The sequence below is a fragment of the Oncorhynchus kisutch genome, linkage group LG4, assembly GCF_002021735.2.
Source record: "Oncorhynchus kisutch isolate 150728-3 linkage group LG4, Okis_V2, whole genome shotgun sequence".
NCBI classification, from domain to species: domain Eukaryota; kingdom Metazoa; phylum Chordata; class Actinopteri; order Salmoniformes; family Salmonidae; genus Oncorhynchus; species Oncorhynchus kisutch.
Window position 1 is genome coordinate 77,652,137 of NC_034177.2, and position 20,439 is coordinate 77,672,575.

Sequence of the window (20,439 nt, forward strand, 5' to 3'; positions counted from 1 at the left end):
ACAACCTATTTGAAACGAGCCATTTCACTTCGTTATTCTCATGAAGTTTCATTACTATACATGTTATTACTTATAAATATTTAATCAACAAATTAAGAATTGCCAGATTGGAGGGGATCGGTTGCATTTTTTGTACTGACAACATTAAACAGAGTCAAAATAAAGAGATTTGCCCTTTCTGCAGATTATTTAAAAAAAAATAAAGATCCTCTTGACGCACAAACCAATGAAATCAGATGGGTTTTCACCCACTTTTCCCAAAATATTTGCAAAGTGTCCCAAACCCTGCAGCTATGATCATTCAATGGCAGTGGAATATGTTCTTCAAAGAGAGGACACCGTAATGAGATAAGGTAACCAAAGCTAATGAAAACAGGCCTTTTACCAGAATAAATTCAGACAGGTTACTTTAGAACATTTTCTGAAAGGACATCGGCCTAGAGAGAGAATCAGCACGCACACGCGTAATCAAAGCCACCAGCGTATATCAAACAAGCAAATATTTCTCCTTTCCTTAAAACTTGTTTGGTGTAGGGGGCAGCATTTTCACTTTTGGATAAATAGCGTGCCCAAACTGAACTGCCTCCTACTGTACCACATCCTAATATATGCATATTATTTTTAGTATTGGATAGAAAACACTGAAGTTTATAAAACTGTTTGAATCATGACTGTGTATAACATAACTTATTTATCAGGCGAAACCCTGAGAACAAACCAGATTTTTAAAAAGCCTTTTGAATATGTTTTCATGGGGAATGCAGAATTCTAAATCGACTTTCATGCAGTTCCTAGCGCTTCCACTGGATGTCAACAGTTTGTAGAAATTGGTTGAGGTTTTTCCTTTGTGTAATGAAGTACCATAGTTCAGAACGAACGTCACTTCATGTGTACCTTTTGATAGAGGCGCGTAATCAGAAAAGTAGCGTCAGTTTGTTTTGCTCCTGTATTGAACACAGATCATCCAGTCAATTTGATTATATACACATTTAGAAATACCTAAAGTTGTATTACAAAAGTTGTATTACAAAAGTAGTTTGAAATGTTTAGGCAAAGTTTACAGGTAACTTTTGAGATATTTTGTAGCGATGTTGCGTAAGTTGGAAGCTGTGTTTTTTCTGGATCAAACACCAAATAAATGGACATTTTGGATATATGTCGACGGAATTAATCGAACAAAAGGACCATTTGTGATGTTTATGGGACATAGGCGTGCCAACAAAAGAAGCTCGTCAAAGGCAAGGCATGATTTATTTTATTTCTGCGTTTTGGTGTCGCGCCTGCAGGGTTGAAATATGCTACTGTCATTGTTTACAGTTGTGCTATCATCAGATAATAGCATCTTATCCTTTCTCCTGAAAAGCCATTTTGAAATCTGACATGTTGGCTGGATTCACAACGAGTGTAGCTTTAATTTGCTATCTTGCATGTGTAATTTAATGAGTTAGATTTTTATAGAAATGTATTTGGCGCTCTGCAATCTCTGGCTTTTGGCCATGTGGGACGCCAGCGTACCACCTACTCCAGAGCTGTTAAAACGTATTCAAAAACCTAGGCCTATCTTAGGCTTTCCGAAAGTGGGCTGTATAATAACGAATTGACAATGAATGTATGGAGGGGAGAGATATGCTACAGTTACTAAGATGAAACTGAAATCATTAAAATAGTGTATGCCATGTTGCGTGTAGGCTATTTATTAGTGACGCCGATTATTGAGGGGGAGAGATGTTTCTTTTTGACTCTGAGGAACTATTATAATTTGAATGGATGTTTAAAAATGGTTTTTATTAAAAACGTATTTTATATTTACTTGTTCAGGTGTGCGCACTCCGCCAACATTAACAGGACAGAGAAACCAGACAACATGCTCATATGGAACATGTAAATGGCATGAAATAAACCAAAACTTGTTTCTCACAAGTGTAGCAGGTTGTCCACTGAGGATGAGAATTTTAAAATGACAAATTAATACATGCATTAACAGAAATGCATGTAACCAAATGGTTGGCTACCACATGGGAATTCATTAAAGTGGATTGCGGGTGACACTGTATAGCCTAGGCTACTATTCTACTTCGCGGGGATAGGAGGGTGGCAATTGTGTTGGTCTAGTGTAGGGAAGCATTCCAGCCAGGACCAGGCCTGATTAGAAATCATTTAAGAAAATATTCCATATCAAAATTATACCATGCCAGGTTGGAGAGGATTGGAGCATTGTCCATTTGACACAACATAAGTGCATTAAAAGCCTCGGAGCCAGAATAAAACTGTCGACTGCTGTTGAGAAATTAGCAGCGAGACTCATCCGACCTTGTTAAAAATACCTATTTATTTATTAGTAAGCAATGAAAACATGCATTGTATGAAAGCCCACACAAACAAGGTTTTTACTGAAGTGTCATACACTATAGAGCGCTATAGGTTAAGGAGATAAAGATCTGTTTCCAAGGGGACCAGTCGAGTTGGCCCAAAGTGGTGTTAGATTTCCCTATCATATGAACCACACCTGGTCATACGAACTCTTCAGGAGAAAACTAGCCTGGCATCAGGAAGGGGCATCAGTTTACACCATAGATTTGGTTGGTTTATACAGACATGCGAGTCTGTTCAAGCACAAGACCTGGCACCAAAGTCAACCTGTATCCTTGAACAGCATGGTTTTAGTGTGGTGCTCTATGTACTGTACATCTAACCTTGACTGGAACTTGTTGGCAACATTTGAGGTGATGTGGAATACATTTAAGTTACAATTACCCTTCAGAATGCCAATAAAATAGATGTTTTTCACCACACTGGTGAGCTCTCCACAACTATCAATTTAGGTGGCCACGGTTCAAGGTCAAAATTCCATTCAAAACTGCGGACATAGGCAGAACCAGTGCCTGGCTGCTTAACTGATGAAAAAGGGGCATGTACGTGTGAGTGATGTCACCTCCATCAAGTGACGCCAAAGGAGCAGAATGCCATTGCAATGCTAAACTCACATCTGACCAACAAATGCACAGAGGGAGCGGGGGAGAGAGAGAGGGTTGAGCAGAGAGAATGGGGTTTTACTGCAGTAAGCATCCGGCTGGTATCGATTACATGAATCATTTATAGCAGATGATCAGCTTAATTGGAACACGGGGGACAGCAATACTACCCCCCCAAAACGGGGGACAGAAATACAACCAAAACACCTTACATGATAAACTCAGACCTAACAATACAAATTATGCTATACATTATTCTATAGTCTACAAAAGACAACTCAGACAGTGACAGATGCTTATCCATGGGGATAAGAGAAAAGCAGGATATGGACATGTGGCACAACAACAAGACAGCCATTTTCATGAACAAAATACCTACAACAATGCCAACAGACGAAGAGCCGGAGGACCCATATTTTGGTGCTGCAGTCCACCACCTCCTGCATAGTTAAGAGGAAGGTGAATTATTTAAGTGGAACACTAGCATATTGGCCTAGAAAACATGGAACCCCAAAAACAAGTCTGCAGCTACTGGGTGGCAAGAGTAGAACATCTCAGCAGGGAAAGTATTCAGACCCTTTCACTTTTGGCACATTGTTACGTTACAGGCTTATTCTAAAACTGATTATCTACACACAACACCCTAAAATGACAGTGAAAACAAGTGTAGAAATGTTTGCGAATTTATTAAAAGTCAAAAACAGAAATACCTTTTACAGTTGAAGTTTACATGCACCTTAAACAAATACATTTAAAATCAGGTTTCACTATTCCTGACATTTTATCCTAGTAAAAATTCCATCTTCGGTCAGTTAGGATCACCACTTTATTTTAAAGGATGTGAAATGTCAGAATAGTAGAGAATGATTCATTTCAGATTTGATTTCTTTCATCACATTCCCAGTGGTTCAGAAGTTTACATGCACTCATTTAGTATTTGGTAGCATTGCCTTTAAGTTGTTTAACTGGGTCAAACGTTTCAGGTAGCCTTCCACAAGCTTCCCACAATAAGTTTGGTGAATTTTGGCCCATTCCTCCTGACAGAGCTGGTGTAACAGAGTCAGGTTTGTAGGTCTCCTTGCTCGTGCACGCTTTTTCAGTTCTGCCCACAAATTGTCTATAGGATTGAGATCAGGGCTTTGTGATGGCCACACAAATACCTAGACTTGGTGTCCTTAAGCTATTTTGCCACAATTTTGGAAGTATGCTTGGGGTCATTGTCCATTTGGAAGACCTATTTGCAACCAAGCTTTAACTTCCTGACTGTCTTGAGATATTGCTTCAATATATCTACATAATGTTCCATCCTCATGATGCCATCTATTTTGTGAAGTGCACCAGTCCCTCCTGCAGCGTCGCACACCCACAACATGATGCTGCCACCCCCGTGCTTCACAGTTGGGATGATGATATTCAGCTTGCAAGCCTCCTTTTCGTCCAAACATAATGGTCATTATGGCCAAACAGTTCAATTTCAGTTGTTTCAGACCAGAGGACATTTCTCCAAAAAGTATGATTGTTGTCCCCATGTGCAGTTGCAAACCGTAGTCTGGCTTTTTTAATGGCGGTTTTGGAGCAGTGGCTTCCTCCTTGCTGAGCGTCCTTTCAGGTCATGTCGATATAGGACTTGTTTTACTGTGGATATAGATACTTTTGTACCCATTTCCTCCAGCATCTTCACAATGTTCATTGTTGTTGTTCTGGGATTGATCTGCACTTTTCACACCAAAGTAAGTTCATCTCTAGGAGACAGAATGTCTCCTTCCTTGTGCGGTATGACAACTGCGTGGTCCCATGTGTTTATACTTGCGTACTATTGTTTGTACAGATGAACGTGGTACCTTCAATCGTTTGGAGATTCCTCCCAAGGATGAACCAGACTTGTGGAGGTCTAAAAATACATTTATAATGTTGAGGTCCTGGCTGATTTATTTGGATTTCCCTGTGATGTCAAGCTAAAAAGAGGCACTGAGTTTGAAGGTAGGTCTTGAAATACAACCACAGGTACAATTAACTCAAATGATGTCTGTCACGTAGAGTAGGCCAGATGGCTAAACTGGATAACCTAACCTCTATAAAAATAAAAAGATGGCGGAACCGCAAAAGTTCTTCTGTGCAAAGGTGTTTATTTACAAGTGATTCCGGAACAGAAAACAGTACTGCCATCAACATCTACCTTATGGGACAGCTTAACAACAATGCTGCCCCATCCACAGCTCAATCCAAAAAATCCCCCTTAGAGACTGGAGAGAGGCTCCTTTTGTAGGGCTAGCCCCTCCCCTCAGAACAATTAACCCTAATTAATTAATCAATTAACAATACAAACCTACATTTTCCATGAACTAAACATACTAAAGGATATACATTGCAACACGGTTTTAAACAATATCACAACATAACATTTACAACATTACATCACTACTGATAATATCTTTCAATATGCCCATATGCATTAATGAGCCATTTGGGACAGGCACTATAAAGCCAACCCAATTCCCTTAGCTCGGGTCCTTTTCCAGCATACCCAGAAGCTACAGAGATGGAGAGAGAGGAACAGAACAAACAAACAATGCGCTCATCCACAACATTGATAAGTATAATAATTACTGCCCGCGGCCAGTGACGGACTTCTACGTCACATGTCAATTAGCCTAACAGAAGCTTTTAAAGCCATGACATCATTCTGGAATTTTCCAAGCTGTTTAAAGGCAGTCAACTTAGTGTATGTAAACTTCTGACCCACTGGATTTGTGATAGTGAATTACAAGTGAAATAATCTGTCTGTAAACAATTGTTGGAAAAATGACTTGTCATGTACAAAGTAGATATACTAAGACACTTGCCAAAACTATAGTTTGTTAACATGACATTTGTGGAGTGGTTGAAAAACAAGTATTAAATGACTCCAACCTACGTGTACGTAAACTTCCGACTTCAACTGTACATAAGTATTCGGACCCTTTGCCATGAGACTTGAAATTGAGCTCCGGTGCATCCGGTTTCAATTGATCATCCTTGTCCTACAACTTGATTGTACCACACCTGCCATTAATTAAATTAATTGGACATGATTTAGAAAGGCACACCTGTCTATGTAAGGTCCCACAGTTGACAGTGCATGTCAGAGCAAAAACCAAGTCATGAGGTAGAAGGACTTGTCCGTAGAGCGTCGAGGCATAGATCTTGGGAAGGGTACTAAAAAAATGTCTGCAGCATTGAAGGTCCCCAACAGTGGCCTCCATCATTCTTAAATGGAAGTTGGGAACCACAAAGACTCGTCCTAGAGCTGGCCTCCCAGGCAAACTGAGCAATCGGTGGAGAAGGGCCTTGGTTAGGGAGGTGACCAAGAACCCGATGGTCACTGACAGAGCTCTAGAGTTCCTCTGTGGAGATGGGAGAATCTTCCAGAAGGACAACCATCTCTGCAGCACTCCACCTATCAGGCCTTTATGGTAGAGTGGCCAGACTGAAGCCACTCTTCAGTAAAAGGCACATGACAGCCTGCTTGGAGTTTGCCAAAAGGCACCAAAAAGAGTCTCCGATCATGAGAAACAAGATTCTCTGGTCTGATGAAACCAAGATTGAACTCATTGGCTGGAATGCCAAGTGCCACGTCTGGAGGAAACCTTGCACCATCTACGGTGAAGCATGGTGGTGGCAGCATAATGCTGTGGGGATGTTTTTCAGCGGCAGGGACTGGTAGACTAGTCAGGATCGAGGGAAAGATGAACAGCGCAAATTACAGAGAGATCCTTGATGAAGTCCTGAGCACTCTGGAGCAGGTTCTCAGACTGGGGCAAAGGTTCACCTTCCAACAGGACAACGACCCTAATCACACAGCCAAGACAACGCAGGAGTGGCTTCGAGACAAGTCTCTGAATGTCCTTGAGTGGCCCAGCCAGAGTCTGGACTTGAACCTGATCAAAAATCTCTGGAGAGACCTGAAAATAACTGCAACAATGCTCCCTAGCCAACCTGACAGAGCTTGAGAGGGTCTGCAGAGAAGAATGGGAGATACAGATCTGCCGAGCTTGTAGCGTCATCCCCAAGACTCGAGGCTGTAATCACTGCCAAAGGTGCTTCAAAGTACTGAGTAAAGGATCTGAATACTTATGTAAATGTAATATTTCCCTTTTTTGCTTAGTAATTATGGTGTAGTGTGTAGATTCACATTTTAGTGTATGACTAAAGTAATAAAATGTGGAAAAATTATAGGTCTGAATACTTTCCGAAGGCACTGTATACTGTAGGGAGGTACAGTCAGTGGACTCTTCAAAGTCTGGGTGAGCCAAAATTCTGGTTAGCATTAAGAGATAAGGGTATATTGGAACCACAACAGTGCCACAGGTCCTAGGACAGGAAGATATAGTTTACAATTGCCATTTTAGCTACAACGCTTCATCAGTGTGTAATTTATCTCCAACACAGGGCTTTGGCCACTTCCTGTATGATATATTTTCTCTACATCACAGATCAGATAGATCGAGAACTTGAACCCAGAGTTAATCCTCATTTTACGTAATTAATTATTCCTCCCCAACAGCTATTTTTTTACCTTTATTTAACCAGGCAAGTCAGTTAAGAACAAATTCTTATTTTCAATGACTGCCTAGGAACAGTGGGTTAACTGCCTGTTCAGGGGCAGAACGACAGATTTGTACCTTGTCAGCTCAGGGGTTTGAACTTGCAACCTTTCGGTTACTAGTCCACCGCTCTAACCACTAGGCTACCCTGCCGCCCCAATCAGAGTAACGATCCCAATTAACAAGCAGGAATACAGCTTAATCCTATATTGCACAGCAACTTCAGATTGGTTCAACAGTAGCCAAAGGACAGCAGTAGTCCAGCCTGACACAGTGATATAGTATACTGTATATCTGTGACATTTGTAACCCATTTATGGAATAGAAGCAGCTTGTGCGGTGCCAGTTGGGGCCTGTGCTGTCCCCTAGTGTTTAGTATGTCTATGACCAGACAGTAGGATTGGAAGAGGGGACAGAGTTGCTTTTCACAGTACTGAGTAGAACCTTACTGAGCCAAGCCAATCTGTACTACATTTGTCTGGTTATGTATTCACAGTAGTTGCTGGAACAGTGCTGGAAAGGACAATGTAAACAGTATATCCATGTGTAAGACTGTCCTCGGATCCAGTAGTGTTGTAGTTCTGGTTCCTACCTGCCAGGGCCTTGATGCGGGAGCGTTCAAACAGCCTGGCCGAGCTGTTCTCGTTGTCCCACTCGTCAACATCCCAGCGGTTGTTGACTGTGTCGCTACTATACTCCTGCTGCTGGATCTCCATGTGGTCGAAATCGGCGGCTACGGACGTCATCCTGACCCTTCAACTGTCACACATCGGCCGCTTCACATGAAGCCCTGTGGACAGAGGACATGACGTGTTTAGGAAAATGATCAGATGTTTGATGGCTTTACATAAATCAGTCAATGGTGTGTTAAGACAAGCATATGTACATAGCTTTTCCCACTACATCCTAACATTGGTCTTTAATCTCAACACCTTAAAGTATATTGTAAGTTTCAATGCTGATATGGCTTTGGTTATAGAGATTCTTACTAATCAGAGATTAAGTCATCTCCCCCTAATGTTTCAGACAAAGTTGTGTGAATTTGTAAAGCTTGTTTGTAGTACCACCTCCTGGTGATTAAATGTTACTACTCCAACATTGTTAAAAAGCTAAATTCTACATTGTTGGCAAATGGAACAAACTGAGGGCTCATTAAACTCAATGAGCTGGCTTTCAGAGCACCTATAAAACAGAAAATTAGACAAATATCTTACACAATCTGTCCAACAACACCAAATAGAAAAATATGTTTTATTGTATTGTAGGACCACCCATTACATCACAGCATTTTCTAAACTTTCCTGGTAACTATAAATATTTCTCAGCAACATTACATTTACATGTCATACAGATCAAAGCAGAGTATGACTAATTACAACACAAAAACATACAATTGCAAATAGTACACACCAAATCTAAAAGCCTCTCCACTCTAGTAACCAGTACCCACCACCATCAGTAAGCTCCACCAAAAAAATATGCTCATTGCAGTCTCAGCAGTCTTCCCCACTCCCAATTCTAGGCCCTGTGGTCTGCTACAGCCAGACAGTCCTTGACCAGACTGGGACAGGCCAGTGTTCGCCTGATGAGCTCAGCAAATCCCTCCAGAAGTGAAGTCGATCTGAACACCAACAGTCAGCAAGCACTGGACAATGGTGCTCTGACTAGTGTCTACTGTCTGAGGGGCAGCAGAGTTGTAGTCATAAGAGAAACACAAATGGCTAAAAACATGCATGCTGCGCAAATGAAAAACACATCTTCACGTCAACGTTGGCATTATAGGTTTTTGCCTTTTATTATTTCATGTAAATATCAGCCCTTATCACAGAGGCATGGCATAGTAATTGTTTTTCACTATCCCTGTGCAGATGTGCCACAGAACAGTGTGAAGTGGTGACAAGATGGAGAGAGAGTTGTGCTGTACCACCCACCTCTTTGCTTAACAACCACTAAAACTAAGACTTTGTGTTGCTAGGCTAAAAATACGCTGCCTCTGGGATAGTGTGCTGCTGAAGTGGGTTAACACAGCCTGTGCAACTGTGTAGAAGATACAGTTGAAGTCAGAAATGTACATACACTCACGTTGGAGTCTAAAACTCATTTTGCAACCACTCCAAATTTCTTGTTAAACTGTAGATTTGGCAAGTCGGTTATGACCTCTACTTTGTGCATAAGTATTTTTTCACATCTCACTGTATCACAATTCCAATGGGTAAGAAGTGTACATACACTAAGTAGACAAACAGCTTGGAAAATATCATGGCTTTAGAAGCTTCTGTTAGGCAAATTGACATTATTTGAGTCAATTGGAGGTGTACCTGTGGATATATTTCAAGGCCTACCTTCAAACTCAGTGCCTCTTTGCTTGACATCATGGGAAAATCTAAAGAAATCAGTCAAGAAAAAATGTTGTGGACATCCACAAGTCTGGTTCATACTTAGGAGCAATTTCCAAACGCCTGAAGGTACCACATTCCTCTGTACAAACAATAGTACGCAAGTATAAACACCATGGGACCACGCAGCCGTCATACCGCTCAGGAAGGAGATGTGTTCTGTCCCCTAGTGCAAATCAATCCCAGAACAGCAAAGGACCTTGGGAAGATGCTGGAGGAAACAGGTAAAAAGTATCTACTGTATATCCACAGTAAAACAAGTCCTATAAATCGACATAACCTGAAAGGCCGCTCAGCAAGGAAGAAGCCACTGCTCCAAAACCACCATAAAAAAGCCAGACTACGGTTTGCAACTGCACACGGGGACAACGATCATACTTTTTGGAGAAATGTCCTCTGGTCTGATGAAACAAAAATAGAACTGTTTGGCCATAATGACCAACGTTATGTTTGGAGGAAAAGGGAAGAGGCTTGCAAGCCAAAGAACACCATCCCAACCTTGAAGCACGGGGGTGGCAGCATCATGTTGTGGGGGTGCTTTGCTGCAGGAGGGACTGGTGCACTTCACAAAATAGATGGCATCATGAGGGAGAAAAATGATGTGGATATATTGAAGCAACATCAAGACATCAGTCAGGAAGTTAAATCTTGGTCTTAAATGGGTCTTCCAAATGGACAAATGACCCAAAGCATACTTCCAAAATTGTGGCTAAATGGCTTAAGGACAACAAAGTCAAGGTATTGGATCACAAAGCCCTGACCTCAATCCCATAGAAGATGTGGGTAGAACTGAAAAAAAGTGCGCTAGCAAGGAGGCCTACAAACCTGACTCAGTTACAACAGCTCTGTCAGGAGGAATGGGCCAAAATTGACCCAACTTGTGGAAAGCTCCCTGAAACATTTGACCCAAGTTAAACAATTTAAAAGGCAATGCTACAAAATACTAATTGAGTGTATGTAACTTCTGACCCACTGGGAATGTGATGAAAGATAAGCTGAAATAAATCACTCTATTATTCTGACATTTCACATTCTTAAAATAAAGTGGTGATCCTAACTGACCTAAAACAGGGAATTTTTACTCATAATTAAATATCAGGAATTGTATTTGTCTAAGGTGTACATAAACCACATACAAAATTGTCAGGACATGGGGAGGAGACTGCATGGTGATGACCAGCAGTGGCAGTAGAAGAGATGAACACCAAGACTCAGACACATTTAAGGGACAACACAGCAGAAAAGGTATCTAGTGGTGAAAACAGAGCACTGCAAGTGATGCTGGACATCAACACCCGTCTCACAGTGCAGTACTTAACCAGACCAGAGGGAGCAACCACTATTGATTGTTGAGAGCTATCAAACTGGATTTTACAAGCCATGTTGTTCAAGCCTCGCAAAGCCATCTGATCCTGCTGCACAGGGCAATGTTTAATGTAAGCTCGTGGGATCAGGCCACTTTGCGAAGCTAATTCTCTCCACTCCACATCTTTGCTAGATTGCATGAGTGTTTGCAGTATGTAATGGGTTTGGCTCAGAAGTAGTATGGCTGGATACTACATTTTAATGCAACAAGTAAGGTGTTGGTCCCATTTTTCATTAACTAAAAAAAATCCCAAAAATGTTTCACGCACAAAAGGCTTATTTCTCTCAAATTTTGGGCACAAATTTGCCTACATCCTTGTTAGTGAGCATTTCTCCTTTTCCAAGATAATCCATCCACCGGACAGGTGACATCAGGAAGGTGACCTGACATCAGGAAGGTGATTAAACCTCGTGATCACTGTAAAGTGTGCAGTTGTGTCACAACACAATGCCACAGATCTCAAGTTGAGGGAGCGCGTAATTGGCATGCTGACTGCAGGAATGTCCACCGAACCGTTTGCAGAGAATTGAAAGTTAATTTCTCTACCATAAGCAGCCTTCAACGTCGTTTTAGACAATATGGCAGTACATCCAACCGGCCTCACAACCACAGACCACATGTATGGCGTTGTGTGGGCAAGCTGTTTGCTGATGTCAATGTGAACAGAGCGCCCCATGGTGGTGGTGGGGTTATGGTATGAACAGGTATAAGCTACAGAAAATGAACATAATTGCATTTTATCGATGGCAATTTGAATGCACGAGATCCTGAGGCCCATTGTCGTATCATTCATCCGCTGCTGTCACCATGTTTCAGCATGATGATGCACAGCCCCATAATCGCAAGGATCTGTACACAACTCCTCCAAAGGGAAAATGACCGTTCTTCCATGGCCTGCTTCCTCAGACATGTCACCCATTGAGCATGTTTGGGATGCTCTGGATCTTTTCTTGGTATCTGTGACCAACTGATGCATATCTGTATTCCTAGTCATGTGAAATCCATAGATTAGGGCCTAATGCATTTATATAAATTGACTGATTTCCTTTTATGTACGGTTATTAAAATCTTTGCATGTTGCATTTATATTTTTGTCCAGTATAGAATCCTAAACCTGCTTCATAACAGTTCAGTCCCACTACATCCTCCCACCACCATCAAATCTAGATGTGGGATGTATACGCACGTAGGGCAGTAGATAGAGCTACGGGGCTAAAATATATATTTTTAGGCTGTGGTGGTAGAGGGTGAAAACCTCAAAAAAGGAGCAGCTAGAGGAGAGATGAGATTGCAATAAAGTTGTCCTCTCAATGCCAGTCTATTGAGGACCTTCAACACATTGTACCTCAGCTTGTATCCATCCATCTGTCCATCTAGCTCTCGGGTCATTCTATTGCAGACTACACTGACAAGTCTACAGAGGATGTATTCATTATCCATGACAGTGCACTGCACACAGACACTGATGGTACAGACACGCAGAGACCTCGTACACAAAAACAAACTGAAACATTACAGCAACATTACATCCTTTAAATCAGGGTTAAGCCTTACAAACTGCTGGCTAATGGGGATTAATCTAATAATTTCCCTCTGAGCACAGGCTCAAAATGAGGACATCAGGGGTGAAATAGACTGATTTGCAGGTTGGCACATCAATAAGAGGTCAACATTGGGGCGGCAGGGTAGCCTAGTGGTTAGAGTGTTGGACTAGTAACCTGAAGTTTGGGAGTTCAAACCAGAGCTGACAAGGTACAAATCTGCCGTTCTGCCCCTGAACAGGCAGTTAACCCACTGTTCCTAGGCAGTCATTGAAAATAAGAATTTGTTCTTAACTGCCTGGTTAAATAAAAGTAAAATAAATTTAAAAAAATAAAAACATTGTGTCAATATAAGCCTAGAATGTAGAACTCTGGCATGGAATGCTCTTAAAACCTGGGGGAAATGTGAATAGATGATTGATTAGCATTTTGTAATTGTTTACATTGACCCCAATGCTATTTAAGAATTGGGGGGGGCTTTCTCAATAATTATCTTAAAGCTGCATGTGTAGCCAAACAGATCTGGCATCTTAAAAAGCCTTAGTTGTTAACAGCTTATGCATAGTATGATTTTATTTTAACACAGACTTCGTGGCTACAACAGCCTTTCAGCCGCAATGCGTCAATATTTTTTTTATTATTGCTATGCATAAGCCGTAAACAATGAACGCTTTGAAATGTCACTGCATGAGTGACTTGATTACTTTCAATTATTTTGATTTGTCCTTCTCCCTCATGCGCAATGTTTTTATCCAGCACTTTATAATACTTATGTTTTGTTTCCTCTCGCTCTCTAGTCTCCTAAATAGAAACATTTCAATGACTGTATTGAAAAGGGCCTTTATCAAGATCATACTAAAGATCTCCATGGATACCAAACAGCAAGAGCCTTTGCTGCAAACTGAAATGGCACGGTTCATTCTCGGCCTACTCCACAAGGCTGCCAAGCATAAAACGCAAGTCCGAAACATTACTATTTACTTGATCAAGAGATAAAACACAACCATGATAGTTCACAGGAATAGAAAACCATTGAAGGGTTCAAAATAAAACATTTCAGTCAAAGGGTTTTGTCAAATATGCAAAAACAGCAGGTGTAGTTTTACACTAGATTACCTACATTCACTTAATTTTCTATAAATGTGTAAAATAACTTATTGCTACAGCTTGAACCTGTGAAAACAGTTCTATACTATGAAGAGGCATTGTTTTCCATTTCCGGAATGTCACCAGTTGCTTTTTTCTGTTGAACCCAATAGAGGCTCTGAAAGCTCGCTCACTGCAACCTCTTGCATCATCCACACAGTCAACTTCACTTAAACTTCAGTATTCCAGATGGTCTAGAAAAGCCAGGCACAGGATTGTATTCAGCACCTACACAACCTGCACTTTGCCTTGGCATACATTATTCCCTACCCGGAGGGACACAGCTGGACGGATCATTCACTACGCCCACATGCAAATCTCCACTGTACACTGAATTTGACTTTAGGTTATCACAGCTCTACTTACTCACGTGGATACATGTCACATTTTCATATTCACGCAGATAGGGTTGAGTTTGGGTTATTTAATCATTCTCCCCCATTCCTAGGGGAGACACCCACGTGTGTGAAAATTAATAATTAGAAAGAAGCTTAAGCAAATAAATTCATAAGCACATCCCACACATTTAAAAAAAATTGTACACTCCTTCAAGCTGTAGATTATACAACCAATTAAGCCTCACTCCCTGGCTCTACATAGTGTTTTACTGTACTAGCTGACTATGATGGGTATTTGTGGGATGTGGGGAGTGTGCAATTCACTCTGGCACAATCTGGTCAAACGAGATTTCCCCATTCATTGTGTACAGAGCTTTTCAGAAGGATACAGTGAGTGGTTATACTGTAGCTACAGCATCTGGGCTATGTTGAACAGCCGGTGAATTTCAGGCCATGTTACTTGGATAAAGACCATCCCATCGACCAAGGTACACAAACAACACTTTGACGTGACATTCTCTGGAACAGAGTTTCAATATTCTTAGCGCAGCATGCTATCCCTTCACTTCATGGTGTAAGAAACAGGGAATTTCTCAAGTAATTCATGTGGACACATCATTCAGACTTGAGGCCAGAAAGGCTGTGGTCCAGGCCAAATCCGACTACTCCATCCAAGCTATAAGCCACGCCTGTACTCTTTTGGTGACGCCTACACCAGTGCCCAGATAAGGGAGGCTAACTTCAGGACATAACCTATTCTGGTCAAGTTCCAGGATCCACTGTGGAATGCCTAGTTGAATTATTTAAAATCTATCCAGACCATAAACAGGCATCCTTTGATAATAATGTACACCACATATAAGGACAGGTCAAACTGGTGACCTTATGGCCACAATAACATCTGGGATATAGGACTATATTAATAAGGAGAAATACACCAGACCGTGATGAGAACACACAGAGATCACTAAAAGATCAAAAACGTTCGTCACAAGATCTTTGTGGTCCTCCCTGTCAACATTCCAGCCTGGTTATTAGGTTATCCAAGAAATTGACAGCTAATGACTTAAGAGGTTGTAACGTAGTTTGTGTGATAAAGTAAAAAAAAGACATGCCTGTTTTTATCAGAGGCTTCTGTAGGCACAACAGAGGAATTCACCAAGGAATAACAGTCACTTATAGATACTGTAGCTATAAGCAAGATGGAGATTAGAAAATAACATTATCTAAACATGTTCACATAGCATGTTAATGTTATATACAGTTTACATAAAAAGAACTGACAGCAGAGCAATGTGGAAACTTTATTTACGAGCCAAAAAACATATCAAACAATGAACTCAGAGGACACTCATCCTCACGATTCTTTACAGGCATCATCACAGCCACTCAGAGTGATTAGGAATTCTGAACAGGCACTTGTAGAGTTGCCCAGGCCAGTTCTTCAGTGACCTAGCATGGCTCTCCATGGTGATTATTCACTCTCCACAGCTCCTATGGTGCTGGCATCAGGGGCCAGATAACAACCTCCCTTTGTGGCCCCGCAGAGATAAACCACAGCCCGGCTGGAATCAAGTCAGCCATTCACTGGCTTCCGGACTGCAATGTCATGTCGTAAAAGAATATCACAGACAACGCAGTGACTGTCCCAGCCCGAGAGGGGAGGAGGGGTGTGCCTTTGGAAACTAAGAGGTAATCCTAAATACATCCAACAGTCAAGAGGAAGTGCACTCCTCTCAATAGTTCCAGGGGCCAATCATTGAGAGTGCATTGTGCAGTATTGTCAGTCTGAAGATGACATCATTGACCAGACGAACTCTGCTGCAGTATTCGCCGTTGGTGACAAACAAAATCTAGCCTTTCTACAATGTTATCAAACTGCACAACCCAGTCCTCATTAAATACCTTCAGTCATTCCCTCTGATAGTAAACGGAGACAGTTTCCCCCTCACCTCCCTCCACCACTCTTCTTATGAGGATTCCAACAGAGTGAGAGTGCAACGATGGCCACAGTGGGACCAGTGGAATGGAGGGAGTCACACGTCATCACCTCATTAGACTGAGGGCCTCGAGCAGCTTACAGGGCCGTGTCTAATGATTTAGTGGTGGATGGGATGCGTGTTAACCGTGATAAACCTACTCAAGGGAGTTTTCTGGCATGCCAAATATGACGAGTGGGTCTGTGTTTTCAAATGGCTGGGTATGTGCATACGTACGTACTTCAAAGGCTGGTGCCCAGATAATTATGTCTTCGGTCTGCCTGCCAAACTGACACTCAGCCCCGAGAAGCCTCTTAACAAACAAAGGCTCCGGTCTTACTGACGTAAGCGGAAGGGAGATTGCCTGGCAACGGCTCAGCCAATCACATGAACCCAAAGTGTTTTAACATTAATAAAATACGCTGTTCAATGCGAATCAGATGAGTGCACAGAGATTATTCCGTTGTGCCGGTCTCCATCACGTTCATGCATGCTCAGTTCAGATAGCGTTCGACTGCTCATGGAGGCCAACAGCACTACAGTAGTCTCCTGGTAAATACACTCCTGCTGTGAGGATGAATTATGAAGGAAGGTCCGAGTGTGTATCTCTCATGAGGAAAGCCCATCTGACCTTCCTTCCCCCCCATTTGTTCAGGGGAATACAGTTCAGTCACATTCTCCAGCCATCATAGTGTTGGCCTTGCGCATCATGAACGAGGGGTGCCAGCTGTCAATCAGAATTATGCCATATACTCACAACCTTACTTAGCCCGTCCAGTCACCACTCGCAGGGCTTCACTGTGGAGGTATTCTCACTAGTAGAATATAAAAGGACCATCATTATGCTTATAATGCAAGAGCCAAGTATCATAGATGCTAGTCACTTTAATGTCACAGAGCCAGTTAAATCAAAGTGGCTGTGATGGTCTAAGTAAGGTTGAGAGAGTATATGGCTGAATTCTGATTGACATCTGACACACCTTCTTCATAAATCGGCAAGTCCAACACTATGGTGGTGGACTCAAAATCAAATTGCCTACCAATGGTGGTATATAGCAAGTGCTGCGTTCTAGGCATTGTGAGTTGCAGTGCTGCATTCTAGGCATTGTGAGTTGCTGAGAAGATATGTAACGGTCCTCCATTTCCCATGACTGCTGCAGCTCCTTAGACTCCCCTCCCTGTCAGCGCCAACACAGCCATCTCACTAAACTGCATTCCATTATACACAGACAGACCTGGCGAAAGGACAGGATCCATGGCACCTAGACTAAACACATTGGCAAGAACACCAACAGAGCAGGCAAACAAGACCGGCAGCACTGACCGGCAACAAAATACAAATGAATGCCCCACTACAATATAAAGGAAACGTCTACACAAACCCACATCTACAGGAACACTAGCAACTATAAAAGCAGTCAATGATATAGGCTAGGCTTAAGTGGAGGCTTGTGGCAATATATATGCATCATGTAAGGTCAAAAGGTTACAGGCTATATCATCCATCTGTATTGTGGAGCACATCGCAAACACTTCCGATTCCTTTGCAAGACTATTCTCCTGAAACTACAACGTGCCTGTATGAATGGAACTTTGACAGGAGAAAAGGGGATTATAAATCTATTCCGGGTCAGCTCACCGCAAGATGTGATGGTTTTCCCTTGCAAAAAACACTTTAATCTGGTTCTCTAAACATTTTGGGAAAGTGAGAAGTTCTGTGTATAACTGTAAAGTACATTAGAGTTAGTGAGCTATATAGCAATGTTAGTGTCAGGCAGTTAGAGACAGCCATGCATTTTAAATTAGCAGGCCCCTTTTTCCCCACTATTAGTTCCATAAACACTGCTCAACCTGAAGAGTAGGCCAACAAAGGACTCTCCATATAGGCAGAAACACATAAGCCAGTGGACTTACTAAGTACAGCAGTATCATGCCAATATTTTCCAAACCAAATCAGCTATTTACAGAACCATTATCCAAGCTGAGCGGCATTTTGGTACCTTGTGCGAGTACGCAATAGGGCAGCAATAGTTTACACATTTAAAGAGATCTTAAACTGAAACGTTGCAAATATATTGAAAGCCGAACACTATCACTAGCCAGGGCACAGGCAGAAACTGTGCATTTTGCAGGTACACTATGGTCTGGATAATATTACTCTCCCACTCTACTCAGAGTACAAACACTCAAACGCTCCCTCCCACAGATTTCCTACACTTACGCAACTCCGACAGCCCTGTTGCCAAAAGGCTCTCTTCTCCCTCAGACCCCAAAACAGCCACTCCTCTCCATGCACGGGTGGGGGGAACGGGGGAGGAAGCTAAGGGATAGAAGGTTGGGGTGGGAGGCCAGCGGCAGGCCACAGGCTTTAGGGATCGGGGGACTTTAAACCTAGAGCATAAGTAATAGTTCTAGACAGTTTTGAGCTGTGCTTAGAGGGCAAAGTCATTAGCAAGTCATGTCCACAGGCGCAGGGGGCAGTGTGGCAGCTGAGAGGATAGAGGATGGGTAGGTGAACAGAGAATTACCAAGCAAACATATGATAACCATACCAAAATGGTTATGGTAGGAGTTAGGGACGTCCCATGATCCGGATAGCACTAGCCTTTAAAACTCCACTTTAGGAGTCTGTTTTGGAGGTGAAGAAGAAGTTTCTCATCGCACGAGAGAGACAGGGATGCTCGACCACAACTCCAGCCTACACATCCATCACCTCAACACTACCACTTGTTGGATTTTTGTTGGATCTCGACCACTTTCATGTCATGCCTGGTATGCCATTAACCCAGGTTCTACAAATTAAAGGATAATCCCCTTAACAGACAAGCCATGTGGTACTGTAAATAAACCAGGCATTAAGTGACCATACGTCTTCCAGTTGGCTTCTGGTCCACATCAGGCAAGATGAACAGCTGGGTAACAGACTGCCAACTGCACTGTGGATATTTCATTTCAGGGGAGCGCTTCCCTGTCCTGAATAATAAAAGGGCTGTTTAAAATAGCTGATGCCAAATATGTTTTGATGAACTAGGTTACATCAACCACAAATCAATTAGTTCTTCATCTGATCAAATTAAGGAAATATTCTACAGCAGTTCCCTGGTCAAAACAAACTGAAAGCCATTAAGGCCGGGACAAAATCCCTAATGAATGATCTGACATGACCAAGATGACCCTGACAACCCTCCAGCTACCTAATGTAGACAAATCTAGCCAAGGTTTTCCAGATATACACATTCACACAAATCTGAGAGAGAATTAGTCCTCAAAATAATTAATTTCCTAGCACGAGAATAGACCCATTGATTGTTCTGTGAAACTGATGGCCCAATTGACAGCACAGACACTTCAACTGTGAACAACAAATTTCACAAGGCTGTGTAGCATAGCCCGAATTAAGCTCATCTGTCACTCATGGGCTTGGAATAAAAAAAATTTAAAAAGTATTTTGGGAGAGAATAAGGCCCATAGTCTGTGGGTGAGGCCCTTCAGTCCAGTCAGAATGGCGACTACGAACAAATAGCATGTCACAGATATACAAAAGTATAAAAAAGGTTTACAGCTAAAACTACACTGATATCGTCAAGCCTTACTAACAAACAAGCAGCCAGACAAAACTAACAGTTGATGGTACTAGGGACAGGCAGAAATCAAAACATACATCAACTAATCTATTATTAATTTTTAAAAAGCATCCAGACCATTCAGCCAGTACAGGCCCAGAGGACTGGAGCCCTGCCCAGCATTTTATGGCCACTGTCACCATGGAAACTCACAATCTGCTCTTTGGGAGTCCTTAAGGACCAGCCCCGCCAACCCCAAAGTGGGGCGGACATTTTGTGGTTAGTGGGAGTAAGGGCCGTTGATGGGACATTTAAAAATGGAGGACTTAGGATGGGGCTGTCTTGTTTTGAATATCCTCTTTTTCAGCTTATCATTGTAGATTAACCACAAGCACACAGCTTGAGGACGTCCACAAAGTAAATAAATAGTGAACCCTCATCAGCAAAATAAACTTCACACCTTCAATCTGGGCTCTGAAAGCACACAGGAGAGTGTATTGCATAAGGGGCTGCAGAACGTGGAAAGTGACATGAAGCTCCTAACGATCATCTGAA

At 42.1% G+C, this 20,439-nt stretch overlaps 1 protein-coding gene across 1 annotated transcript in view; it reads right to left on the reverse strand.

Moving 5' to 3' along the window:
- The window catches only part of LOC109890026 (spectrin beta chain, non-erythrocytic 1-like), a 129,451-nt gene that overhangs the window by 90,368 nt on the left and 18,644 nt on the right, over window positions 1–20,439 (reverse strand). Inside the window, exon 2 of the mRNA XM_020481985.2 lies at window positions 8,148–8,345. Coding sequence (XP_020337574.1) covers window positions 8,148–8,301 — 154 coding nt within the window. The 5' untranslated portion in view covers window positions 8,302–8,345. The remainder of the gene's footprint in view (window positions 1–8,147; window positions 8,346–20,439) is intronic.